Below are 27,992 nucleotides of genomic sequence, written 5' to 3'. Positions count from 1 at the left end.
TTTCTTTGTTCCGTTATTTGAGGACCACTGGCGACAACAGCCTTCTTTCCAGCTGTGTTCTCCAGGGTGGGAAAGCGATTTTGACCGATTTGAAGAGAACCAGATTTTTGTGTAAGCGGAAATTTACCCTGGCGCTCCATATTAACGCAGGTAAGAAACAAAAACATACACGAACTCCTCTTTTACCGCTGCGCTGGTCCTGGCCGCTCGCCTGTTGTCATAGCAACGTGACTCGGGCTTACTAGTGTTTTGGGGAGCAGTTTTCTCCATTTATAAACCGTAAATGTTGAAACTTCGTAAGCCATACAAATCCAAGATAATGACTGGAATAGAGGGTTGTACGAGGCAAAGGTTGACTTTTTAATTCTCGTCTTCCGCTCCACCTTAAATGGCGCCCGAGTTACTTTTCTAAGCCGGAGGCGCCAGAATGGGACTGCTGCACCATTTAAGGTGGAACGGAAAATCCGAACTTGTTTATTGGGTGGAGCCACAACATTCCTGCACTGCCTGTGTTGGGATGGGGGATGCTGTCCGTTATTAAAGGTAAGACTTGTCTGCTATCGTTAATGTGCCGTTTAAACAGTAAACAGCGACGCTTTGACGTTATAGCCATTGAATACGCCCACAGCACTCGGGGCGAGTTCAGCTCAACATAACGGTTTTAATTATCGCCTTGAGGTTGGCTACATGGCTAGTTAATGTTAGCTAGCTAGTTAGCACTGCCGCTGAAGTTGGCTTCATTAAAAAGGCTTTTGGTGAATTCAGTTGTAATCCAGTTGTGTGCTGACACTCAGATAACTGTACGCGTCTCAAACTCGAAAGCCCCGCAAATGTCAGCTAAGCTTAACTGTAGATGGGTTAGACAAAAATATGTTAGTGTTTTGAGGTAACGCTGCCTTCTCGCCTTCTTTAGCTGTCAGCGCAAGACTCCTCAGCATCTGTGCTCATCCACTATTAAACCATGTTATTATAATATAACAATATAGGCATAGGTTTGTAATTCAACACCGGATCAGACTATTCCTCTGTGAAGTGACCATGGTTGTCTTTCTTGTTTTTTTGACTCATGAAGCCACAACATTACTACTGTATATCAGCTTGATAAAAAACAATGTGTGGTTCATTTAAACAAACAGTCTTCATTGTCCAGTTTAACGTGCTGATTGTTTACTGTGTCACTAAATATTACAACAAACAGTATTGTTCCCTAAGGCACCGCTGGTGAGATCCCTTAGTGGTAAAGAATAATGTGTGGCCACATCTTAAAGAAAGCCAGTTAGATAATTGTTTAATATACTTTTTGTAAGTGTATGAAAAGGTACACTGCCTGGCCAATAAAAAGTCGCACACCCCAATATATTACAAGCATTGTCTTATTTCAGCTCCACTGATCATATAGGAGCATTATATACTTTGTGAGTTACAGACTATTGCCTGTCTGTTCTGCATACTTTATTAGACTCCTCTCCCCTGATTTCAATGGTGAGGACCCCCATAGGACCAACACAGAGCAGGTATTTTTTGGGTGGTAGATCATTCTCAGTGCTGCAGGTGGTGGTGCATTTGTTTGTGCTGTGCTGGTATGATTGGATCAGACAGAGCAGTGGATATTTTAAACCCCTCAGTGTCACTGCTGGCCTGAGAATAGGCCACCAACCAAAAACATTAATTAGTAGTGTTCTGCGACCAGCGTCCTGTGACCACTGATGAAGTGAATGACTAACACAAATGTGCAGCAACAGAAGACCTACTGTCTTTGACTTTACATCTACAAGGTGAACCAATACAGCGGGTGTGATTGTTGGAGTGGACAGATTTAAGAACTCCAGCAGCACTGCTGTGTCTGGTCCACTTGCACCAACACAACACACGCCAGCAAAATCACCACTACGCCAGTGTTGCTGCAGGGTTGAGAATGATTCATCAACCCGTTGTTGAGATATATGGGTCCTGACTATTGAAGAACAGAGTAATATACAGCCAAAATGTATGCAGGGCTACAGCAAGTAATTTTAGAACTGCAAAGAGCTCCTGTATGGTCAGTGGAGCTAAGAGAATGGACAGTGAGTGTAGAATCAAGGTAGATTCATAATGCTATGGTATACAATTGGGTATACTGCCAGCTTTAATAAGGTATGAGATAATTAAGTACTTCGCTTTCCTGCCTTGCCACACTATAGTAAGCTAGGTTTTAATTTTATTTAGACACATTTTCACCAGCAGACAATATTCACATTGGATTTATTTGTAAATACATTATATAATATTTATTTAATCACTGATTCTAACTCCTTCTATTTTTTCTAAAGGAATAATATCTCCCAATGTTGGAGAAGGGCTGACATTCCCCATTTCCCTGCAAGCCCAGAACATTTATTTCCACAGTTCAGGGAAACATGAGTACAGGGAAACCAAGCGGTCTTAAGCCTCCTAGTAAGATTGGAAAGCCTACTGGCCTACCAAATAAGACCTCCCCTTCTTCAGGTAAGATCGTAAACACAGTATTAATTTCTTTGTGGAGCACATAATTAACAAGGGACATACTGAATGATTGCTAAATTTTGATTTGTTTTTCTGTTTTTGTCCAGCCACCCCAAAACCTATAACTTCTCCAAATGCTGGCACTCCCACTGTCAATGACTCAGTGGCAGAGTTCTCAGTGGGCGAACGTGTGTGGGTGAACGGAAATAAGCCCGGCTATCTGCAGTTTATTGGAGTGACACAATTCGCTCCGGGGCAGTGGGCAGGGATTGTTTTGGATGAACCCATAGGGAAGAATGATGGCTCTGTGGCTGGAGTGCGATACTTTCAGTGCGAAGACTTACGAGGTATCTTCACCCGGCCCTCCAAACTGTTCCGGACTCAGGTCCCAGAACGTGAGACCAATGGTGCACAAGCCTCATCTGGCAAGGATGCCTCTACTGCCACTGCTACTGCTGATGGAGAAGCCACCACTGCTAACAAGACTTCAACAAACTTGGCCAAAGCAGCCAGTGGTTCTGTTGCCAACCTGTCAGAGGCAGACTCCAAGAAGATTAAACGGGAGCTGAAGATAGGAGATCGTGTCTTGGTAAGGATATTTTTAGGTCAAACTTGACACTGAATATTACTTTTAAAATTAGCTTAATTAAATATATATTAATTATTAGTTCAAGGAGCAATTTGTAATATTATACAGTTCCATTCGGAAATATTATACAGTTTCAAAACAGTGGGGAGAGCTGTCAGATGTGAAGCTCAAGCAGGTTGCCAGTTTGAGGAAACCTGAACAAACAAGCAAGAGACAAATTTAAGAACTTGGGCCGTGATAGCTAAGAAGAATGTACCATAATCAACAAATTTACACAGAAAAGTGTTCATCATTTCACTAAAACATCTATCTATGCAAGAATATGAACACGTTGCTGCAATTTCCCTGCATTTACAAGCCTTTACTGTCCAAATCCACATATTTTGACTAGACAAGGCTTTAGGTTGGCAGCATGGTGGCACAGCAGGTAGTGTCGCAGTCACACAGCTCCTAGTAAGGAGTGTGTTCTCCCTGTGTCCGCGTGGGTTTCCTCCGGGTGCTCCGGTTTCCTCCCACGGTCCAAAAACACATGTTGGTAGGTGGATTGGCGACTTAAAAGTGTCCGTAGGTGTGAGTGAATGTATGTATGTATGTGTGTGTGTGTGTGTGTGTGTGTGTGTGTGTGTGTGTGTGTGTGTATGTGTGTCTGTTGCCCTGTGAAGGACTGACGCGCCCTCCAGGGTGTATTCCCGCCTTGCGCCCAATGATTCCAGGTAGGCTCTGGACCCACCGCAACCCTGAAATGGATAAGCGGTTACAGATAATGAATTAATGAAGGCTGGAGTTACTTACCGACTTTCCCTTTCACCATAAATGTCGTTTAGGAGGCAGATCTTATCCACGATTTGCATAATTAAACATTTTGTTCCACCTTATATGAGTTCGTTTACGAGTTTTATTGCCGTTATTCACCAGGTTCTTGAATTCTCTGTTCGACCTTAAGAGCTGAAGCTAGTGCTATAGCTTTTAAAACTTTTAGAAGCAACTGTTATTCCACTTTATCCATTTAAATCACACAAACCAACTGTATTATTCAAACAACTATCACAATTTCTGTATTCAAGCATTTAGTTCCACCTTAAATGGGTCTATTTAAGAGTCATATTTGCTTTGTTCTCTAGTGTCGTATTGAATACTCATCTCCCCCTTAAACAACTATGCGAAGCTAAAGCTAGCGCTAGGATTTATAAACAAATCTTGTTTTGAAAAACATCTTATTTCCCAAAACAAATGACCAACTGCATATCATGTCACTAAAACATCTACCTACTAGAAAAACGCTTATATTTGCTGTGTATTACCAAGCTTGATTTCTCCATTCCAGCTTAAACAGGTGAATATGCGAGGTTTTTCAAACACAATTCTTACTCTTTAATTTGTTTAAAAAACACACACACACCACAGAGAAACACACATGAATCTGCATCAATTGCTTTAAATCAAACAATGGTATTTACACTTTTCAATCATATTATTCACCTTCTTCGTGTAAAACACGAAAACAGAGTCCTAGCACCTTACATACGTCACTATGCCTCACTTTCTTTATATAAAACACACAACCTCCGACATTTACTCCTTTTAATCTATTCATAGGCGTCTGTACTTCTATATTTTTTCAGAAATGATTTGCTGTTACCTGTTCAGTAGAAAATTAGCCAGCTCTGGCTCTGTTCTCTAGTGTTACTGCTTGTAAACTGCCTCCACCTTTTAAACACAAGGCTAATATTTCCTCTCATTTTATCTCATTGGAGATTTTTAGAAGGGCAATGGGACTTTTTGGGTCTGGTAAAATATAACATTAACTCTGTTCACTTGGTCACTTCATGGCTGCGAGACACTGTTTGTAAACCTGGCCACACGGTGAACTGTTCAATGATTGGACAGAGGACGACACAGGCAGGACCTCGGAGGGCGGGATCACAGGAGCTCTGCCCTGGACTGGGCACTTCTCAAAGAGAATATACTGCTTTAGCAATGCTGTGAGAGGCAGCAGTGTTTTAGCTTTGAATGTGTCCTTAATCTATGATCACACACCCTGGACATTTTATGACTAAGTGCAGTAAATATCCTACAGATTGCTCCTTTAAACTAAAGTGCGATATCTCCATAATAACATGCTTCCATAGCTCATGTGGTTTGCCAGATCTAATGTTTTCAGTTATTAAACTCACTGGAAGTTAGCTTAATTACATATTCTTATTAAAATCTTACTGTTTATACTGTAAAATAAATTATTTGCTGAAATACTGTTTATTTTAATGTTTGCACTGCTTCAAAACAAATGACAGCTGTAAAGTTAGCATTTGTGCTTTAAATCTAGAATATTTTTATAGAGAGTAGTTTCCCCTTAATTTGATGCACACATGCACTGTTATGAGTCTTGCCTGTGTTTATACCTGAACTAGGACACCCACCAGGGAGTTATCAACTGTAACATATGGCTGCTTTATCTGTGGTATTACGTTCATTAGGCTTTACTTGCTTATATTCTGGAGAGAATGCATGACTCTCTGATTGCTGTGATCATCAAGAAACTCAACTGCATTGCATGAAGTGTGCATAAAACATATTCATGATGTGTATTGAATTTTCAGATTCATGCAGTATAAAGTGATATACTAAGCTAATGGCTGTTCATATCAAAATAGATTGAGTGACAGATTGAAAGAGCAAGAATCTACAAGTGATAGACCTTTAAGAATCACAGCAACTTTTTCTCTTCAGTAAAAGGTAAACTCTCTGGTGTCAGCAAGATTTGCAGTATTTGTGTTGGTGTCTACAACCTCAGCTGTGATTCATCATGGCATTTTCAAACATCAGGAAACAGAAAACACTTTTGTGTGGGTAACAAAGGACTTCTTTTTGTAGAATGATAGAGTGACACTGAGACTACCAGTACTGTGTTTCTAGGCAAAGTGTTGGCACAGGTTTTGTCTGCATTAAAAGTAGAGACAATAAATGTTCATGATTCATTTTAAAAGGTGGCAGGCATCTATGAGTATGTCAAGCATCAGAAGCACTGTTTATTACCTGTGAATTACAACAGTCTCACGTCCATCTGGCTGGCTGTTAACTTTCATGAGCTAGATGAGACCTACAACTAGGTTACAATAGGCATTGACTTGCATTCAGTGAGAAAAATAATCTTTAATTCTAATTCTGTAGCTGGCAGTTTGACTTGCAGTATGTAAAAATCATTACATATTTGAAAAAAAAAACAAATCAGCAGATCAATTGCATTCATTCTTACAGGTGGGTGGAACAAAGGCAGGTGTTGTGCGCTTCCTTGGTGAGACTGATTTTGCCAAAGGGGAATGGTGTGGAGTGGAGCTTGATGAGCCTCTTGGCAAGAACGATGGAGCAGTGGCAGGTGTTAGGTATGGCAGTCTTATTGAAAAATAAGATGGAACATATTTGTTTGTCTAATGGTGCTTTTCCACTGCATGGTACCTACTCTATTCAGCTCTACTCATTTTTTTGGTGCCTGATAATTGGTTTGTTTACCATTACTATGTCCCCTTTTCCCCATCCCTCGAAATGTAGTTGGTGACATCAAAAACACTGTTTCTAATGAGAACTGCAGACTTTAGAAGTGACAACAAGCAGCAGTAATGTTAAGCATTGTTTAATCATGTTGTGGTTGTTTTTAGGGCTGAATATGGCTTAGAGTAGGTACCATGCAGTGGAAAATGCACCTACGTTTGTATCCATAACCTATATTTCTGTATTAATCTTGTCTGCTAGGTATTTTCAGTGTCAGCCTAGGTATGGTCTGTTTGCTCCTACGCACAAAGTGACCCGCATTGGCTTTCCGTCCACCACCAAAGTCAAAAGCTCAAGACGTAGGTCCACCCTACAACAAAGCCCCAGCGCCTCTTCAGTCAGCTCTCTGAGCTCTGTTACCTCCTCTGTAGGAGGCAAACCCAGCCGTGCAGGCCTGGTAACTATCTTTATCTGCATCCTACACGCATTATATTTAGAGGCAGTTTTATATATTCAGGATTATATGAGGAGATATATTCATAAGGTCATTACTGATGAATGCAAATGAATGTGTTAGTCTGTGTTTACATGGGGTTTTGAAAGAGCTGTAAATTCTTCACCAATTAGTGATACAGCTGTGGTTTGACATGCAGCCATGGTGACTGTGTCACTGACTCAGCAGCATTGGTTGTTTATTTAAAGTGAATAAAGGCAGCACAATTATAAACATTGTATAATACTGGGTTTAAATAGAATTTATTCCTGAAAATTTAGATCTCTATGGCTTTCAAAAATACATCCTGTTTAGTCCATTGTTTCAGTTGGTGGCAGACGTTGTGAAAAAATGTACTCTGCCGAAACATTCAGTTTACCAGTGAAGAACTTCAGTCATGATGTAAACACAGCATACCAGTTCAGCTCACTTGCTGTACTGCTGAACTAATAACTAAAGTACTAAAACAAAATAAATATTAAAGAGCTCACCCAGCTCTGTTATACATGCTGTTGATCTTTTTCTTTTGAAGGTCTTCATACCAGACTTAACATAAATACACTCCCTCTAGCTCACAGAGACTTCAGCCCGCTATGCTCGGAAGATCTCAGGGACCACGGCCATGCAGGAAGCTCTGAAGGAAAAGCAGCAGCACATAGAACAGCTCCTCGCCGAGCGGGATCTGGAGAGGACAGAGGTTGCCAAAGCCACCAGCCATGCAGGAGAGGTGCAACAAGAACTTGCCTTGCTCAGGAAAGGCCAGGAACAGGTTGGCTGCTAAATTTTGGAATTCCCCAAAATTTCTTGTTGATGTGGGTCTTAATTATGTATTGAAGAAGAGACAGTTTGATTTCAGCTTGTGTCATTTTTGTAATCTCTGGTTTTAGACATTTGGGTATTTTATTAAACGCATAATTACCTGTATACAATATGTAGACCTATTTGTTTGTATTCCAAGTACGCAGTGGAGATGGAAGCTAAGTTGGATCAGTTACGTAGGCTTGTGGAGACCGCAGACAGGGAAAAAGTGGAGTTGCTGAATCAGCTTGAAGAGGAAAAAAGGTGAAGCCTCTCTCTCATAGGCTACATTCACACAGCAGTTAAAAGTGGCCTCTTTGACACATATGTGACACAGATGTTTTCAGATTTGGGCCACTTTTTTATAGGGTATTGAAATTCATGTGACTTTTACATCACCCCAGCTCATCACCAGAATACCGTCCAATTTCACTTTTAATTTGAGGTGCTCAGGACATGGAAACATACTTCTCACAATATTTTTGCTTTATAAGAAATATTGGTAAAAGAAAAACCTGTCAAATGTCTTAATACAGGTTCCTATCCCATTTATGAGAAAGTAAAACTTGTAGAAATTTGTATAAAGAGTTTTTATAAAAAAACAAACACGAGAAGAGTTTCTTTCTGAGTAGTTCTGTATCAGTTTTATAGTTTATATGCGTATGAAGCTTTTTGTCTGTGCTTGTCTCCTTCTCTTTGGAGACCTTGTGTTTGTTAGAGAACCGGTAAATTTGTACTTAGATTGTAAGAGACATCTGTTCATATTTTAATATCCTTTAATTAAAGCATTTAATTAATACTCAGTACTTTAGCAAAGAAAGTATTTGGGGGAAAAATAAATAAAATACAGTGCAGCAAAGTGAAACAGTCTGATCCTTCAATTAAAAAATGAAAATGCTTTGTATGAAACAGACTGACATTTCCTTCAGATCAGCGCCTGAAGCACTGTACTTTTGCAAATGCGGCTCAGTTCAGGTGTGTGATCTGTTCAGAGTGATGTCAGATATAGGTTACGTCATAAAGGCAGTGTGAACAGCAGAACAAAAGAAAATCAGATTTGGGCCACTTTTACCAGCTGTGTGAACATTGCCATAGTGATTTAATAGATGGAGTGAGATAAATCTATGACATGAAGTTATTTTAATATTGAATTTTACTTCTTATGCCTAATGAACATTGGAGAAATATGCTACAAATGCATGTTGATAGAGAGCTCTTTGCTTTTTTACAGGAAAGTAGAGGACCTTCAGTTTCGTGTAGAGGAAGCTTGCATTACCAAAGGTGATCTAGAGGTAAACTGATACTCTCTCCTACAGTTAAATTTTAGAAAGATGTAAAACTGAAAAAACCGCACGTATACATTTTCATCATCAAGAATTTTGTGTTTTAGTTTATTTTGCAGTGTGATTATGTGATGTACAGAACTCTAGGAAAGGAACTATGGGTTTTTCCATGCACTATAAAAACAAGAACATTAACCATTACCAGTGGAGTTTATTTTAGTAGTTCTAGATTATTTGCACTTTTTGGAGAGAACCATTTTATATTATTCCATGTTTAATAGTATACCACTTTAATTATGGCTTATTATCTTGCTTGCTAAATAGCTAAAGTCATTGACTGATATGAAGCAATATACTGCATTAATAAGGTGTCAACTCACACAAGAATGTGTATGATCACACAGAATCACATTTTAAAAAACATAATGCTTATATTTTTCTCTGTGCATAAACATTCTGTAGTTCAGTTTGGCATAAGTGCTAATAACATTGTTTCCTGCTTATGGTTTCTAGCTAGCTTTTAAAAACGGTTTATCTTTACCTTCTTCAATAAAGAATTACAAGTGGCTACAAGCCAGAAACAGAGGTAAATGGTATTGAGCGCCTTTTTTTGGTATCAGTCTTAAACAGGAAACCAGACATTTAAGTAATGGACCAGTGGCCAACAGTTCCCGTTTTCTAGTACCAGTGGTTCCGGTATTTTGTTCAGCCAGAGAAAGCACCCAGTGGAAGTACCTAAACAAATATTTGCTGATACAAATTTTATGATATTATTTTTTGTGTGCCTTGAGCTTGTAGGTCACTTTAGCTTCCTCACTACAGTCAAAATGCTTAAAATATGTTGCTGCTTTATTCTTTTTCCAGAAAGTTTTAAGACAAGACATTTACTTTTAATTTCTTTTTGCTCTGTAATGCTATAGCTTATACTAGAATGATTTGTATTGTCATACTTGAAAATACTGTGTTCTTTAAAAGGCGTTTCTTTGATTGTTCCTTCATTTTGTAAATCATCTTCATCTTCATTCATAAGGTTCATTCATTCCCTTTTTCATTCAGTCATTGGTTCATTCATTTCTTCCCACGATTCTCTTTATTTGGTCTTCAAATTCAGCCAGTCACTTTTGTTTCTCCTTTATTTGTCAGTTTTTTTGTTTACTTTGCACCGCTTTACACCATTCCAGGCTCCTTCTTTCATCTTCAATAGCCACTCACATTGCCATTGTGCCACTGCTCTCTTTGTCCGCATTCATAGAAGAGGATGATGTCAAGGCCTGCATGAGGCTCTTCGTACTTGGCTTTGGGCTTGCATGTGACTGCAGCGCTGCTCTTCTCTCTTTCTCCCCTCCTTTCTCTACTAACAGACGCAGACCAAACTGGAGCATGCCCACATTAAGGAGCTCGAACAGAGCCTTCTCTTTGAAAAGACCAAAGCTGATAAACTCCAGAGGGAGTTAGAGGATACTAGGGTAATTCAGTCTCGCACTATCAAATAAGGCAGGCGTCTCGACCAGCGAGTTTGCATGAGCTGTCTCTCGGGACTCGTGTCAGTTCCTCGTGTGTTTGTCACATTTTGCCTTTGTTTGCATGATGGAGCGAGGTAGGTTTGGACTTTTCATTTCAAAGAAGTGCTTGACAAGATGACAGGAATGTCATGTAGTATTCAACAGCAGAAATAATCTTGTATGGATACAAGATTCTGTATATCCATACAGAATTTGCATATGAAGATATCATGTTTGTATATTCTACTGCTTGATAAATACCATGAATCATGAATGTCATGAATCATTAACGAGGACTGATCTAAAGGCCACCAAGGTTGACGCAGCAAAGCATGCTAAAATTTGGCATCTTTTTTGCTATAAGGAACAATGTAGGCTATGTGTAGAATTGAGGCACCTGCATTACAATATATAATGTTCAACAGTGCTAAGTATGTAACATCAATTGTAAATGTCGCATAACAGGTGGCCACGGTTTCTGAGAGGTCACGAATTATGGAGCTGGAAAAGGAAGTGTCCGAGCTGCAGTTGCGCCTACGATCACAGCGAGCAGAAGCTGGAGCGGCTTCACCTCCATTGCAGGACAAAAGGGTCTGACTCTCACCTGATTATAGTTTATAATACATAAACTACACAGAGCTCATTGCTCTTCTTTATAGTGACAAAGCTTATACATACCATCTGTTGTTGAGTGCATACTCTCTTACAGGTCAGAGAGCTCAGCAATGAGCTGGAGGCCAGGAACAAGGAACTGCTTCACTTCCAACAGAGACTCAGCTCGACTGATCAGGAGAACAGTTCCCTTCAGCATCAGCTAAATGACTTGGTATGACCACTTCTTCTGAAGAATCTACAAGACTAGAGACTACTTACAGAATAAATTTCAGTTTTCATAGCAGTAAGAAATTTCACTTTCCACATCCATCGATTTCTTACTTCGGTCCAGTGCAGTTCTGCTCTATATGGCACCATATGGATAAATGACATTGATGACTTTGTTTTCAGTTGAGTCAATTATTTAGTATTGCCTGGGGACATACACTGTACAGTGCAGAAAGTCAGAGGCAACTCTTCTGTTTAATTTAACTCCAGTCAACACAGCCGTTAAGTGCAAGTTAGAAATTTCAGTGTAAGAAAAAAGGGGAAATTATATGTTTAACAGAACCTTACACAAATTCCAAATCTAAGCATAATGTTGTATTTGTCAGTATTTAACTGGTCTACTACAGCCCCCAGATTTTAAAATAAGCAAAAATTACAGGCCTTCCAATGAAAGGTTGCCTCAGTTGTTTGACATTAGTTTATCATTCAAAAGAACACTAACATTCACAGAAGTAGCTGAAATATCTGGGGCGGCACGGTGGCACAGCAGGTAGTGTCGCAGTCACACAGCTCCAGGGGCCTGGAGGTTGTGGTTTCAATTCCCGCTCCAGGTGACTGTCTGTGAGGAGTTAGTGTGTTCTCCCCGTGTCCACGTGGGTTTCCTCCGGGTGATCTGGTTTCCTCCCACAGTCCAAAAACACAGGTAGGTGGATTGGTGACTCAAAAAGTGTCCGTAGGTGTGAGTGTGTGAGTGAATGTGCGTGTGTCTGTGTTGCCTTGTGAAGGACTGGCGCCCTGTCCAGAGTGTATTCCCGCCTTGCACCCAATGATTCCAGGTAGGCTCTGGACCCACCGCGACCCTGAACTGGATAAGCGGTTACAGATAATGAATGAACTGAAATATCTGAGATATACTATACCTTAGATATACCTTATACTCTCTTGCAAACAACAGCAAAAATATGGATTGAAATTTGTAGAGACATTCTACATGTAACTCTTCTTAAAACCATAAAAGACCCGGTACAGGAAAGAACAAATTTGTAAAAATGCAACCCACTTATTTCACGGAATGTTGAAGGTATGAAAAATGAAGCCTGGTCTGCGGGTTTTTCTCATGTTTTTGTGTTTCGTTTCTGTTTTAGAAGCAAAAACTTGACATGGCATCAGAAGAAAGTAAAAGCACAGTACTATCCATGCAAGGTAAACAGTTCACATCTGTGGCTCTGTTGTATTCTCTGTGTTACTGCTGTATGTTTAGAGAAAGTGTTTTTGCATGTACCTCCAGATAAAACATAGCAGATGAACACTGTTACATTAAGTTTTTAGGGAACATATTTACACTTTCAAATGTTCTGACTTTAGCGGAGGGTGTGCTTTGTGGTGTAAGAGCTGCTCATTTTATTATTTGTGTGTCCATAGAGATGGAGAAAAGCATGCAGGCAGACAGGGAGCAGATGAAACAGCTATGCATTGAGAAAGAGAAGCTGGAAGAGGAGATGGCTGCTAGACAGTTGCAGGAGCAGAAACTGTACAAGGAGCATGAGCAGCAAAACAAGGAGCTGCAAGAGAAAGTAGGCCAAGTGGAGCAGGAGCTGGGCAAAGCACAGGAGAGGAGCACAGAGCTGGAACGGCAGGTGACAGAGCTGCAGCTGTTCAAGAAAAAAGCCCAGGTGAGGAGTGACCTGAAATCCATTCTACTGAAAAGAAGCTTTTAACCTTCTGGACAGAGATGACTTTTTGTAGCTTTGTGAGACATATTTCACTGTAACCTTTTAGAAGTAATTTGTGGAATTAGGTTGGATTATTTTGAGGGTAGTGTATTCGTTGGAGGGGCACAGGAAAATTGCCAGTGCAGTTTCACTGTGTTGTTCTCCACATGCTGTTTAAGTAATTCATCACACACATGTATGTAGTTGGCAAAGACATGGAACTGGTTTTAAAAACAGAACATTACTCTGTTGCTCCTCTGAACTGCTGTGTAATAAATTGTTTTAGCTTAGTTTCTCAATGTTTAACTGGATCTGGTTGTAGTTAGGGGTGAGTGACATAGCCCTAATATAATATTTTAGGGTATTTTCACAATAACAATATCTTTGGCGATATGACGAAACAATGAAAAATACTTTTCCTTACGCATGTTTAAGAATTTAACAGTTACATATACATGACCCAGTACAGTACTACTTGGGTATCCACTGGCATCACATCTGTACCTATTTGTCCGAAGATCTAATAACTGTAATAACAGAAGTAATTTATTTGAGAAACAAATGTTGTGGGTACTGCCAGTTTTTACAATATTTACTTTTTCCTCAACGTTATAAAAGTATAGCATCACTATTATTATTGTGTGTAGGTTTCATGATGAATAAACCAGTAGAAATGTTCCAAATGTACTGGAATGCATAAATCTGTATAAGTTTGTTTTATAAAATAAAATGTTGGGGTTTTATTATGACCGAATTGTACAGACCACTTGTCAGTTTAACATCAATTTCCAAATTGCAATTGTGCTGTTGTGAATCACTTATCTGGATGACACATTTTCTAATGAAACATGCTTGACCCAGATTTGACTTATTTATTGTGTGACATGAGTCTTGGGGGTTGCTATTTTGGCAAAATATGTAGAATTTTAAGTGAACATAGAATAATAAACTAAATCTTACATCCTACATGACACCAGAAATGAAATACAGGAAAGGGTGAACATTTAATGCATCCTGTAATAGCTAAAATCTGTTTTTGAATTCATAATTTTTTCTTATCCCCATAGAGTTCTCAGTCTGCAGACGCTCTGGAAACTCTAAAACAGAAGAATCAGGAGATGCACCAGCAGGTTAGGAAGCCTTGTTTTTTTTTTAATGATAACTGGATCTGAAGAGGGGTTCAAATGGGTAGTATGCTTTTAGTTTTGGAGGATGATTAAACTGCAATGTCTGTGAGTTCCAGTTGCCTCCCTGCATCTGTGTGGATTTCATAACACAGTATAAAAACATGTTTGTAGGTGGATTGGCTGTGTGGAATTTTTGTGAGGTTCTGAGTGACTGGGTGAATATGTGAAGCCCTGCGGTGGATAGGCACTTTGTCTAGGGTGTGTTCAGACCTCACAGTTTGATTAATGATTTTGAGTTGGGTCCGAAATTGCCGCAACCCTGATCTTGATGAAGCAGTTGCAGGAGAATAAAAGAATAAAAAAATGGGTGCTGTGCTGGTTTTATGTTCTATTGCTATTGTCTTATGTATTATTACTTTTCAGTCTGGTCTTCATAGAGCGGGTATTCCATAGTAATTCTGTATTTGCCCTTAAGCTGTCATTTGTGAAAATAATAGGATTTCTATTCTTGGCTGTACATTAAAAAGAGACTAAAGCACTATTCAGATGGGATTAGTTTTACATGGCGAGCTGGGGTAATGTAATTCTTATCAGTTTCTCAGTGATGTCAGACTTGTTGTGTGACAAATGTGTTATATATATATTTTGTCTTCCCTCAAGTGTATTACAGTTTTTTTTAACTCTTTATGAAACATAAGCATGGAACAAAATTAAGGACGACAACAAAATCATGCTCAGCAGGGAGTTTTTTTTTTTTTTTTTAAGTTGTATTCACACCAGAATATTAAAGCTACTAGATTAGTTTAGCAATAGCTCAGGGAATTCTCACAATGAAAAATCAAATCATATTTGCCTAAAACACCATGTTATTGTAATGATAGTCATTAAAATAATGACAATCGGCCATAAGTAGCTTGGGTAATAAAGGCAATATTTTGGTATTTAATCCTCCAGTTACCTATTCTATCTCAATGTCACTAAAATGATGGGAAATCCCCAGCTGTGTTCTTGATGTGGAGCTCTTATTAAGTGCTGGAGAGAAGCTTTTTTGTTAACTGAATCGAAACAATGCAACTGCTTGATGAGTGGCATAATAACGTAGTCATACAGCTGTTACCCAACTCGTGTGTTAAAACTGTGCATGGCTCGCCTTCCAGCTCTATGCAAAACATGTTTTGTACACTCATATGGGTGATTATGTAAGCACTCAAATGGGCTCAGCTTATGCGAGAGGACCCTAGCCTGTAGGGTTAGGACTGCTCCTATAGGACTGAAACAGTCACCATTCGCTTGTCATTGGTGCTCATGTAAAAATAATGCTTCTTTCCTAAGTGTCTGTTACTGAGCAGTCCATGCGGCTGATGTTCCCTTGATAGAAACAGCCACAGTACAGATGGCATCAGCCTTTTAGATAATTCTCTGTGAAACAAGATCAAGATTAGAGATTTGTGCACTCACACTAGATAGCAGTACAGATTAGAGATCTGCGTATGGAGACACAGCAAGAGTGATGTTCTTCATTTATCAAACATTATTAAAGCAGTGATATAGGAATAATTGATAGCAAAAATGGTTTATATTGATTTATTAAACAGTAATATATTTCATCATTTTAATTTTTCTCTTTAATCGTAGTAGAGAGGCATCAATGCAAAGCCTGGCAACTATATAATTCAAATATCACCTGAAAAGAATGCTGGGTATTTGGTTGGAAAGTAAAAATATGTAACAAATATAGTAACAAATATAGACTGAAACACCACAGGATCACACAACAGTGAAACAAAATGTAACATAAAGTAACAGAAAAAGTATATTATAATAGCTAAATTGCTTATCTGAATAAAAACATGTTTTTTGTAAGCTATTTATTTTGTGTTTATAAGAGTTTACATTGCTGTGTATTGCATTGGCCATTGCTTAAGGATTTAGTGTCAGGAAAAATGTTATCTTGCCATCTCTTGTATTTTATATTTACCAGTTTTTCAAAGCAATAATCCATCTATAGTATATTATTTCAATGCAGTGTTGTGGGTTTTTGGGGTTTGATCTCTTGTGAGACTGCAACCATCAAATGCTTGGAGTTTGTGAGAGCATATTTGGTTGGACAGGATGGTCCTCCCCCTCCCCACAGAGTTTAACATGATACACGCCAACACTGGTTAGTAACACAAGTGTAAGGTGAGTGTAAGACTTTGGTGCATAGTCCCTCATTATAGTAAACACACAAAAAATCTAAATAAAAGTACAGTATGTACACATTAACTTGCACTTTACCCACATTAACTTATAGCATACATACAGCATACAAACTATTGCACTATTTACATATGGTTGCTGTCCAATTAAAAACATGTATCTCCATTTTTGTAGATTGTTTTTAGTTTATTACATGCTTTGAACACAGCAGCTGTCCTTCATGATGAATGAACCAATAGAAATGCTCAGAAGTTACCTGAAATAATATCTTTTTACATTCACTTCAATTGAAAGTTAAGGATTTTTCTTTCTCCTGTAAGAAACATGTTTTTGATTGGATAGTGAATATATAATAAGTGTTATATATGAATATAACAGTATAATTGCAGACATATACATTACGTTTACTGTCTTCATCTGCTTAGGTTCATAGCATCATTGAATTTGCAGAGACCTAACTAGTGGGTGGGGAAAAAGGCATGTATAAAAATAGTTAAAAAAAAAAAAAACAACAACATGTCATTAGTCTGTGTAGGTTATTAAGAGTGGGCTGTTGTGGGGTTGTTTCTTGAACTACTAAGTGTATTTTATTTACATTTAGATTTTAGAACCAGAAATAATTTTAGCACTCAGTCCGTTCATGCTGTTAACTTGTCCAAATGCAAAAAGTTGCTTTATTGCTTTGGAAGATATAAATGCATGTTCAGATTATGGAAATCATGTATTTCTGGATTTTGGGTAAGTCTTGAAATACGGCATCAGATTAAACTGATTAGGTTCTTGGGAATCCAGCCCAAACCATTCTTGGAGAGCAGAGCTGTAGCACTCAGCTGGAGTGCGGCTCCTGCGATGCTGAGGCTGAGCCTTGGACATGCAGCATGTTGTAATGTTGTGACTTGTCATGCTCGCTCTCTCTTTTTTTTTTTCTTGCCTCTGCATCTCTCTTTCTCTCTTTGCCAGCTCTCCAGGCGTGATGTAATCATGCACATGCTACCGTTAGCCATGGCGGCTGGCTGCCTCTTTCTGCCCGGCTGGGCAGAAAAATTGAGGGTTAAAAGCTGCGAGCCCTCATCTGCTTGAAAACAGCTGCCACGTGCTAACCTAGTGTTTGCCCTCAAATTAGAATTTGCATTCTCCCTATTTTGTGCAAGTTCAATTTAAAAAATGCTTTGGGGAGCACATATTTTCCTTTGACATAAATAACCTGAATTTATGAATGTCTAAGCGGTGTGTAGAGGTTGTTCAATGTGCAAGATTTGTTGGCACAGCAGTTCTGACTGTGGAGTGATTTTGTGAATCAGGACCTACTACCAGTGGATTGTTAGAGCAGAGAAAAAACATGGAGGTTGACCACGAGACACAGGTGCTGAGTGGTGATGCAGGAGCAGGATGGGATGCCTAGAGCTTGGGGCAGAGAGGCGGAGAGGGGATGAAGGAAGCTCTGGATTGGTGGAGGGAGCTGGATGAAGATGGAGGGAAATAGAAGGGAGAGAGAGAGAGGGAGAGAGAGAGAGGAGGAGGAGGAGGAGCTTGGCAGAGCTTACATAATGAAGCTGCTCTGCAAATCACGTCAGAGTGGGTGTGAATGTGAGTGCTTGGGACGACAACAGCTCAGAAAGCTGCTCTACCATTCTCTCGCTCTCACACTCAGCAGGGGGTCGATGGCAGTTTATTATTGATCCTGTTGGTGTCTGTTTATTTTTTGCGTGGAAAGAATTCCGACATGGATGTGGCAGCCCTGCACCAGAACTACTCAGGAAGCATGTATACATCCCACTTCCAGGTACTGCCCTCTCAGCTACAATGTAGAGTTGACTCTCAATGTACAGTTTACTCTCAGTTTGAATGATGGAACAGATTATGGTTCTGATTAAGATGGTGTGTAATGGAGGGATATTGATTTGAACTGTGGATGCTGAATAGTTTGTGGACTTGGTTCTGTTTTCTTGGGCTGAAGCTGCTCTATGTTTAAAATGCAAACACATCAGTTGAGGATGGGGTTTGTGTGTGTGTGTGTGTGTGTGTGTGTTTATCTATATTTTCTAAACATAAATTCCCTATGTAGAAATAACAGAAAATAAGTGATAATCTCAGAACCAACTGCAGGGTCCTGACGTGTTAAATAATTTACAGGTTTTTAAAATGGAAGGACAATCCCCTTTATTTTTGCTTACATGTGCTACAGCTAATGATACATCTTATTAGTATTACTTTATAATTACTGGCAATTACGTAGTTACCATACGGTTACACTTTACAGTTATACAATTACAAATTTTAGTCCATCTGTTGCTCTCCATACTTTGTTAACCCCTTTCACCCTGTTCTTCAGTGGTCAGTACTCCAACAGGACCACCATATAGCATATATTCTGGTTGGTCATGCTCAGCACTTCAGTGACAAGTGGATCAGATAGAGCAGCGCTGTTGGAGTATTTAAACACCATGCCTCACTGGATACTATTACACACATACTTTAATGAATCTATCATGTAGACGTAAAATCAGAGACAGTAGCTCATCGGTTGCTGCACAGTTTATGTCCTAGTCCTTTCTGTTCTAGTTCTAGTTAACTTTATAGTGCAGCAGTGATTCCACTGGCCCACCTGTCATTGTAGAACTACAAAGTGTACTTTTATAGAAATTGGAGTGGATAATGTAAGAGCTGATCATAGTATACCAGGGATAAACCATTCAAATCAGCAGATTTTTGTTTTTAAAGTGCAATCAGAATTTGGCAATTTATAATTTTAATTTTGGACTTTTAAGATGGCAGTTACAAGCCAGGTACAGTATGTGCACTATTGCTTAGTTCATGAAGAGCATATGTTTATATTGTGAGTTTGACTAGAAAGAAGTACCAGAAATATGCTAAAATGTTTTATATGTTTACTGGTACATCCATATTCAATACATGTGCTAGATAAAGAATAAAACAATGTCTTCTGTTTGCATGTCGAGTTTAAATAATTATTGACTTGAGCTGTTGTCACAGCACGTGGTGTAGTTTGTAATTAACACTTCCATGTAACATGGAGCCAGTTCATCAATGTCGGCCACTGGTTTGATTGGATTGAACCGAAGGTCTCGAGACAAAAGGGGAAAGTACTGTATAAGCCTGAGTGAATATGTCTGAGCTGGAAATCAGCTTTTGATTTTTTATTTTATTTTACATCAGTCTGTGAGCTTCAACTGCTCATGCTGCGTTTTTACCCACAAGTACAGTATGCTTGGCTAATTTTAACTTTTTGTCAGATTTCATTGTGAATGATGCATTTCATCTGTCCCATATTTCTTGTCTGATGTTCTGTGCCTCTCCATCTTTTTCTGTTCTCTCTTTCTTCCAGCTTGAAGCCCTCAAGCAACAGAACTCCAAGTATCAGGAAGAGCTCAGTCTCTCCAAGGAGCAGCTCAGCTCTGAGAACCAACGCATTGGAAGCCTGTGCAAAGAAATGTGAGGAACTTTTACACAGTTGCGCCTTCTGGGCTGCAACAATTTAACTTCAGTTACATCATGAGGGATTTAGGACTGTTCTTTTACTGCTGTTGCATCTGTTTTTTTTTTTACACCAACCAAAAACCTTGACTACCGTTTGTTCTTTACATTGTGTCAATATATAATAGTGTGGACCAATAATAATAGTCCAAAATCCTTGGATTAAAGTTATGTTCGTGTTATAGGTGTAATAGCACAATCTCAATTCAACTGAATATAACAGGAGTACCTCTATTCTAAATATAATTATAGATAAAGCAAATTTTTAAAACTAATAAAGACATTTTTTCACATTATAGTGCAATATTTGGAAAAAAAGCTGCTTTACAGTCTTTCAGTACTGTACTGCTGTACCATAAGCTGAAACATGCAAGCTAGAAACAGACACCCTCATCATCATGATCTTTTTCCGCTTGTCCATTTCAGGATCGCGGTAGAAACAAACATTGTAGTTTCAATACACACATATGATACAATAATATACATACAATGCAATGTAATACAATCATGTTATTTTGTTAAATAACTAGGTGTAGATTTGTTATATTAGGGGAGATATATTATGGGTTTTGTGGTTCCTCTTGAACTTTGAATATTTCAGTTTCTTTAGACTCTTTGACTCAGAGTAGCACAATGATAGAATCTGCTTTTATGAGCTCCAGTGAGTCATGGAATGACGAGGAAATTACGTAAGGAAGCAGGTGGCTTCAGCATCTTTGATTTATGAATCAAATTGGTCAGATTTACTTAAACCCACACAAGGAATTATTCACATAGTTTATGTCTTCAGAACATGTTCGGTCTGTTTGTCCAGCAGCAGAATTTTGAGCAAGTATACCTGCAAAGTCCTATAACATCAGATTAGAACATAAAACATGGACCATAATGGGTTTTTAAAAGCCTCAGAGCCTTCTCCTCCCAGGAAGTATTATGTAAGCACATTACTTCTCATGCTACAGCATGGCGTGGCAGTCTGGCCTGTGACCTCAGCTCTGCAGCAGAAGAACGGAAACTTTTACATACTATGGAGCTATTTTGCCTTCTCTGGGAAACAGCCAGATGTTATTTTTGAAGTCTATGGACAGCATGGCTCTTTGTATTTTCTTTTATTTTTTATGATTGAGTTTTATTTCTCTCACATGTATATATAGTGTTTAACAGTTGTGCATTACTCATTGTTATGACTCTGTTGTCAAGAACACTGCTGTGTTTGCAGTATCTGACTCTTGATTGTGTTGCTGAGCATTTAGCAGCACCTTAATTTATTTATCATGGAGACTTCAAAATGATTTTCTCGCAGCATTTTGAACCCGACCCTGATGCGGTACGATCCTTTTAAGCGTGTTCAATTGGATTTAGCCCTGCATCAGACTGCACAGATGGTAAAAATAGAATGGTACATTGGCTGCACATGAAGAGGACACTGATGAGTTTGCATGTAATGACCCTAGCTGGAGTCCAAGCTCAAATGTCACATGATGTATACTGTATTTGTCCAGTTTTTATATAGAATTAATTTTTTTGAGTTTTCTTTTCAAAACCATCCTAAAATTTATAATGATATTTATCATAACCCAGGGGAAAAAACTAATGGTAGTTTTTTTTTTTTTTTTTTTTTTTTTTTTTTTTTAATCATTGTTTGAAATTAATTACATTAAATTACATGGAAGGCGGCACGGTGGCGCAGCAGATAGTGTCGCAGTCACACAGCTCCAGGTGCCTGGAGGTTGTGGGTTTGATTCCCGCTCCGGGTGACTGTCTGTGAGGAGTGTGGTGTGTTCTCTCTGTGTCTGTGTGGGTTTCCTCCAGGTGCTCCGGTTTCCTCCCACAGTCTAAAAATACACGTGGGTAGGTGGATTGGTGACTCAAAAGTGTCCATAGGTCTGAGTGAATGTGTGAGTGTGTTTCACCCTGTGAAGGACTGGCGTCCCCTCCAGGTTATGTTCCCGCCTTGCGCCCAATGATTCCAGGTAGGCTCTGGACACACCGCGACCCTGAACTGGAGAAGGGTTACAGATAATGAATGAATGAATGAATAAATTACATGGAATAGAAGTTTGTTATAAATTGTTATATGCATCAAATTAAGAGTAGTAACCTTTCTTTTAAAATGACCATTTCAGAAAAAGTGGTCACAGGATACCACTGAATAAAATATTTGGATTATTGTCACAGCATTTATTTTTCTAAACAAATCAGTCCTCTCTTTGGTCTCAGGCTTGAGTGATGTTTCATAAAACTACACTGCCATTGTCTGATAAGCACCCCATAGTTGGGTTAAAAAGCATAATCTCTTTCATTCTTCAGTGAGGAGCTGAAGCTGGCAGCCAATCAGAAGTCACAGAGGCTGGCAGCGCTCCAAGAGGAAAATGGGAAGTTGGCTCTGGAGCTGGACAGCAGCCGGCAGGAGGGCCAGAAGCAGCAGACGGTGTGTATTTACTACACAGTTTTTATCCATCTCTCCAGTGGCCATCGGGATCTTATCGGCCCAGTGAGTAATATCTATGCTGACATGCTTTATAGATCCTGAACTGTATTCTGTTCTCATTTTCCAGCTTGACAGTGAACGTCTGACTCTTAATAGTCAGCTGGAGATTAATGAGAGGTAAGAGGCTATGACGTGTCTTTCTGACGTAACCTTATTCTCAACCCTGCTGTAATTACAGCACCCTGAAATTACTGTTATTTCCAGAGATTGGTGTCTTTAAATTTTCGCTTGATCACTTCCAGTGAGAGCTTTTTAAAAAGGAGATTTTCCACAAGGCTTTTATTGCAGATCAAAATGTTAAGCCCAGTCTTTTCTCTGTCTATCAGTATTAGCTATAATGAGCAGAACAAGAATTTATATAATAAAAAAGATTGTAAATAAATAAATAAATAAATAAGGCATGGGAAAGAGAGGCTAAAACAATCCACGTTATTCCTCTGAGGCTTCGTCCTAAAAATAAACTTTACGCTACATTAGCATTCACACGGCATTGTGAAGACCAGGAGATCAAAATATTTTTCTCTGTCCGTCCATTGTTTTCTTTGCAGAAATAAAATCCACATATAGGTTCACTACAGCACATATTCCTCTATGTATGTTTATGCAGCTTGATTATTCTGTCGTCCTATATATAGCTCATACGCTCGCTGCCTTCCCGCTCATGTGTTCGGCATGTTTTCTTAAGCTTTTAATCTTTTGACTTCCATGGGGGAGTTCATGCTTTTGTTTTCCCAGAATACTGTTGTTTTACTTTTTATCTACAATGAAAAAGCTGCCTCTGTTTACTCACTGATCACTAAAGCTCTGTCTGCTCTTGCAGGGAAAATTCCAATACTTTAATATCTGAGAAAGACAAAGAACTAGAAGCATTAAGGAATGAGGTAAGGGCTTTGAAAACGGACTAAAACAACTTACAGACAACAACACAAGACTTTATACATAATGCTTCCTGTAGAAATGCGTAAAATAATTTTTTAGTTTATTTTTAATATAATGTATATATATTTACATTTTCATTTACACACTTGTGTGTGGTTCTTTTGTAATCTGAAACAACTAGAAAGATTATTGTATCATTTACTGATAATTCATCTGTTTATTGAACAATTAATTTCATGTCTGTATCATGCGTCCCTAGTTGCTGTTGAGTTTTACTTAAAATAAGGGAACTTTTCTCTCCAGATTGCAGTGTTGCGTGGGGAGAATGCTATGGCTAAAACGCTGCAGGCAGCAGTGGAGTCTCTGGAAAGGGACAAGGTGCAGCTACAGAGTAGAGTGCAAAGCCTGGAGCTGAAGTTGGAGGGAAGACCAACTGAAAACCAAGAGGAGGATTCCACAGGTTAGTGGCAACCTTTGTGGGGGACAAACAAAATCACATTTGTTTATATTGTTTGTGTTATAATGTAATGTGTGTCTCCATAGGTGATGCAGTTGTAAACCGGCTTAGAGAAGAGAAAGAGTTTGCTGAGGGACAGGTAAAGAAAACTGCTTTGAAGTGCTTTGTCTCTTTTATACACTGTGTATACTGAGCTCTTTCTCCTGTGTATCAGATCAACTTCCTCAATTCAGTCATCGTGGATCTACAAAGGAAGAACGAGGAGCTGAAGGTGAAACTGAAGAAAATGGCCCTGGCTGAGTTCAATGGGAATGAAGACAATGAGGGGTGAGTTTGTTTTATTACTAACAACTACAGTTGGCACAATGCATTTCAATGACTGTCTGTGAGGAGTTGGTGTGTTCTCCCCGTGTCCGCGTGGGTTTCCTCCGGGTGACTGTCTGTGAGGAGTGTGGTGTCTTCTCCCTGTGTCCGCGTGGGTTTCCTCCGGGTGACTGTCTGTGAGGAGTGTGGTGTGTTCTCCCCGTGTCCGCGTGGGTTTCCTCTGGGTGACTGTCTGTGAGGAGTGTGGTGTGTTCTCCCCGTGTCCGCGTGGGTTTCCTCCGGGTGACTGTTTGTGAGGAGTGTGGTGTGTTCTCCCTGTGTCCGCGTGGGTTTCCTCTGGGTGACTGTGAAGTTTGGAGTGTTATCCCAGTGTCCGCGTGGGTTTCCTCCGGGTGACTGTCTGTGAGGAGTGTAGTGTGTTCTCCCTGTGTCTGTGTGGGTTTCCTCCGGGTGCTCCGGTTTCCTCCCACAGTCCAAAAGTCCAAAAACTCGTTGGTAGGTGGATTGGCGACTCAAAAATAAAGTGTCCATAGGTGTAAGTGAATGTGTGTGTGTTGCCCTGTGAAGGACTGCCGCCCCCTCCAGGGTGTATTCCCGCCTTGCGCTCAATGATTCCAGGTAGGCTCTGCACCCACCGTGACCCTGAACTGGATAAGTGCTGACAATGAATGAGTGAATGCATCTTATTGAAAATGTCAAGTCAAATCATATCATGATGACATATTTTATGGATTGATTCAATCCTAAAGAATCTTAATCCACTCAACTGTGAATGTAAGTAAAATATTTATAAGGCAGAAATCACGGATAGCACACCAATATCTTTAAATTTTGTATGCGTGCTCCAGTCCATTATCTTAAATACCAGCCCTTGTTATGATTTATTCACACAACTCAGTGAAAGAATATCACAGGTGAGCTGCCCCACAGAGAAAATCATTTTTCATTCTAGTTTTTATACTGATTTCATTTTTCACAGAAGTTACACAGTGAGACCCCTTTCACACGGATCTGTTTATTTTTAAAAACAGAGATTTTTCCTCTCCGTTTTTGAAAACATCCCAATCCAGTTGAATACGAAAATGGCTGCATTATCACAAAAGTCCAGTAGGGGGCCACAGTACCTCTTTAACAGAGATATCAAAACACCACAAAGCATGAGAAACAAAGGTTTAATCCCAAATGAAATAAACCCATGAAATAAATCTACTGGAGTTAGATCTTGATCTAGATCTCGATATATATTTTTAAATACAGCATCATATATATTTAATCATACGTGGGAATCTGAAACCTAGTGCTAGTTGCATTTGCTAGCTGTATATTGTAGTTCGATGGCTTATGTACTTCATTGTATAGGGAGTCAGGAGCTATTTGTTTCAGTCAGAGACAGGCATTCTGTGTGACATCAGTGTTTCCGAAAATATATTCCTGTGTCCACATGAGAACATGAGAAATCTCCACCTAGGAGAGTTTTGGGAAATCTTTTCAGAGACCTAAAATGCTGTTTTTGTGTTGACAAGAGGCCAAAACTCTGGGGTCTGAAACCTTCACATGGATCTGATTTTTGCTCTATCATGTTTCCTTTTTTATTTGTGATCAATTCTTTATTTGCAAACTCTACCGTGTTTCTTGAAACTGGTCACTTATTTCCAGGCTTTTATGCAAAAAACACATTGTCAATATTTTAACAGCATTTATACAGCAGTTTTGATGCAGACTAAAAAGTTGATGATGTTCCAATATATAAAACCTCCAATTTACAGGAGCTGAAGCTTTAGTGTGTGTGTGTGTGTGTGTGCTCTGCTTCTTCTCAGAGCTCCAAATATTAGAATGAAAGCTTGTCACATTAATTCTTTTAATTCTAGTAATTAATCTTGCTTTCATATGAAGTATATTAAACATGGGTTAACATTATTACTCATCTTGACTCATCAACTCATCTTGACCCCCCCCCCCGTGTATTTCCAGTGAGGTTAAGAAGAAGAAGAAGCCCCCTCCACGTGTTTTCTGTGATATCTGTGACTGTTTTGACCTTCATGACACTGAAGACTGCCCGACCCAGATGCAGTCTCCAGACTCCCCTCCTCACAGCACGTACCACGGCAGTCGGAGTGGCGAGCGGCCCTACTGCGACATCTGCGAGGCGTTCGGCCACTGGACAGACTCCTGCAACGACGACCAAACCTTCTAGAGCCCTGAACCTTTCCTCTATGAGAAAAACCAGGCAATGCACAAATGATTTCAGCAGCATTAGCTCCTATTTTTGTATGCTACGTGTGTATGTCCAAACATTCTCTACATTCCTCTTGATTGAAGAAAACGTCAATGCTGCTTTGTTGGAATTGTCCCAAAGGTTAGAGACCTTTTTTGTCTGTTGTTAATATGGTTTTGTACATAGCACCACTCATGTTTGACAGTCCTTGGTGAATTCCATCCTTTGATTGGATAAGGAGTTGGGTGTCGACCGGTAAAGTGATAAAGAATCCAAATGGATCATTGTCATAGCCACAGGGAAGCTTTCACTCCAGTGCAGGCACTCAAAAGAAGTCTAAGCTGACCAATAGTAACTTATTGCACTGCTCACTTTAAATGCATTCCACGTTACATGTTCAGCACATGTTTTTAACTGTCATTTCTCTGATTTGTCAAAGGTTATCTAAAGTATTCTTTTATAATACATGTCAAAAAGAGGTAAGTCATGATACTGTGTCCTATGAATGGCTTTTTAAGTGTTTTTACGTCTCGTTCACTAGAGTTATTAAAGCACAAGTTGGATCATATTGTATCTCCCTGTATAGCTGTAATATTTATATTATTGACAATGTTTACAAAGTAACCTGGTAAACTGCAAAAATTACCTTTGTTTTTTTTGCATTGAACTTGTGCATATTATGCAAAGATGCCTGTATATTGTTTGTGGGTTATATTTGCTGTGTTTAAATCAGATCTTACATTTCTGTTCACATTGACAAGCATTTGTCATAACAGCAAAATATGGTCAGGTTCCATTTTGACATTGTGACAGTCTGTACTGTTCATGAAATGCATACACACTAACTCTATAAATAATACTGAACACATATTTCTGTCATTATTTTAAGCATTATGCCATTTTAACTATCGTACTATAAAGTCAATATGAACAAGAAATCACAACGCATGTTTGCTGAGTTTAACCTCAGATGATACCTCAGCCAGTCAAGGCCCAGAGAACACAATTGGTTTTTCCTTCCTCTCCCTATCAGGAATCTGTATAATAAAATAACCAAATCGGGCAGTTAGGGCTCTCCTCCAGGTGTGATGAGCCTAATAACACACTAGATGCTGTTTGAAAAGAAGCAGTAGCTGTTTCAAATGTTTTAAAGGAAGCATGTGTTGGCTCTCTAGCTCCCAGCTTGGTGGCACAGTAAGATTAGGGAAGACCTAGCTAATGTGTAGAAACTGCAGCAACAGCAACTTAATTAGGGAGAAAACTTGGGAGTAAAACTCCAAAAGAATATGTTAATATGGAGGTTTAATAAGTTAGCATATAGTTTAATTTTATAGGAGATGGAACAGGATATTATTAGTTAATATTTTTCCATGGCTGCTGTTGCACTGTGATGTAATCAGAAATCAAAAGATGATTTAGAGTTGGCCAAAAGACATTACACTTCTGTCAAAGACTGAAATATGAATGTATTTATTTATTTTGAATTTCCTAATTAAAAGAAAAAGGTATATTGGCTGAAAATGTAAACTGGTTTTGATTTCAAGTTGAGTGACTACTTTAAATTTAAAGTGGCATTGTGCAATTAAACATCATGGAAACAAACACTGGACTTCATTGTTTTAATACGCACCCACCATCAACT

At 39.1% G+C, this 27,992-nt stretch overlaps 1 protein-coding gene across 3 annotated transcripts; it reads left to right on the top strand.

The window, feature by feature from the left end:
- The first annotated feature begins 28 nt into the window (after positions 1–28).
- On the top strand, positions 29–27,939 carry clip1b (CAP-GLY domain containing linker protein 1b). Of its 3 annotated transcripts, none has more exons than XM_066650762.1 (22): positions 29–150; positions 2,310–2,484; positions 2,589–3,070; positions 6,326–6,450; positions 6,818–7,013; positions 7,621–7,818; positions 8,008–8,111; positions 9,079–9,139; positions 10,492–10,596; positions 11,098–11,223; positions 11,342–11,458; positions 12,600–12,657; positions 12,877–13,127; positions 14,234–14,296; positions 19,839–19,945; positions 22,295–22,415; positions 22,543–22,592; positions 23,296–23,356; positions 23,658–23,814; positions 23,898–23,950; positions 24,026–24,138; positions 26,107–27,939. In XM_066650762.1, the coding sequence occupies exons 2-22, from the start codon at positions 2,397–2,399 to the stop codon at positions 26,327–26,329; spliced, it is 2,859 nt and encodes a 952-aa protein (XP_066506859.1). In that variant the 5' UTR covers positions 29–150; positions 2,310–2,396; the 3' UTR covers positions 26,330–27,939. The 3 variants fall into 3 exon arrangements, with proteins under 3 accessions (XP_066506859.1, XP_066506858.1, XP_066506860.1); XM_066650761.1 differs by lacking the exon at positions 29–150 and adding an exon at positions 369–543; XM_066650763.1 differs by lacking the exons at positions 29–150; positions 10,492–10,596 and adding an exon at positions 370–543.
- Positions 27,940–27,992: the final 53 nt, after the last annotated feature.

The sequence above is a fragment of the Hoplias malabaricus genome, chromosome 18 (genome assembly GCF_029633855.1).
Source record: "Hoplias malabaricus isolate fHopMal1 chromosome 18, fHopMal1.hap1, whole genome shotgun sequence".
Lineage (NCBI taxonomy): Eukaryota > Metazoa > Chordata > Actinopteri > Characiformes > Erythrinidae > Hoplias > Hoplias malabaricus.
This window is presented reverse-complemented; position numbering and strand designations above follow the sequence as displayed.

Coding starts and splice junctions, on each gene's coding strand:
- clip1b (XM_066650762.1), top strand. CDS start 2,397: ATGAGTACAGGGAAACCAAGCGGTCTTAAGCCTCCTAGTAAGATTGGA. Junction 6,451..6,817: donor GGAGCAGTGGCAGGTGTTAG/GTATGGCAGTCT, acceptor CTTGTCTGCTAG/GTATTTTCAGTGTCAGCCTA. Junction 12,658..12,876: donor CACAGTACTATCCATGCAAG/GTAAACAGTTCA, acceptor GTGTGTCCATAG/AGATGGAGAAAAGCATGCAG.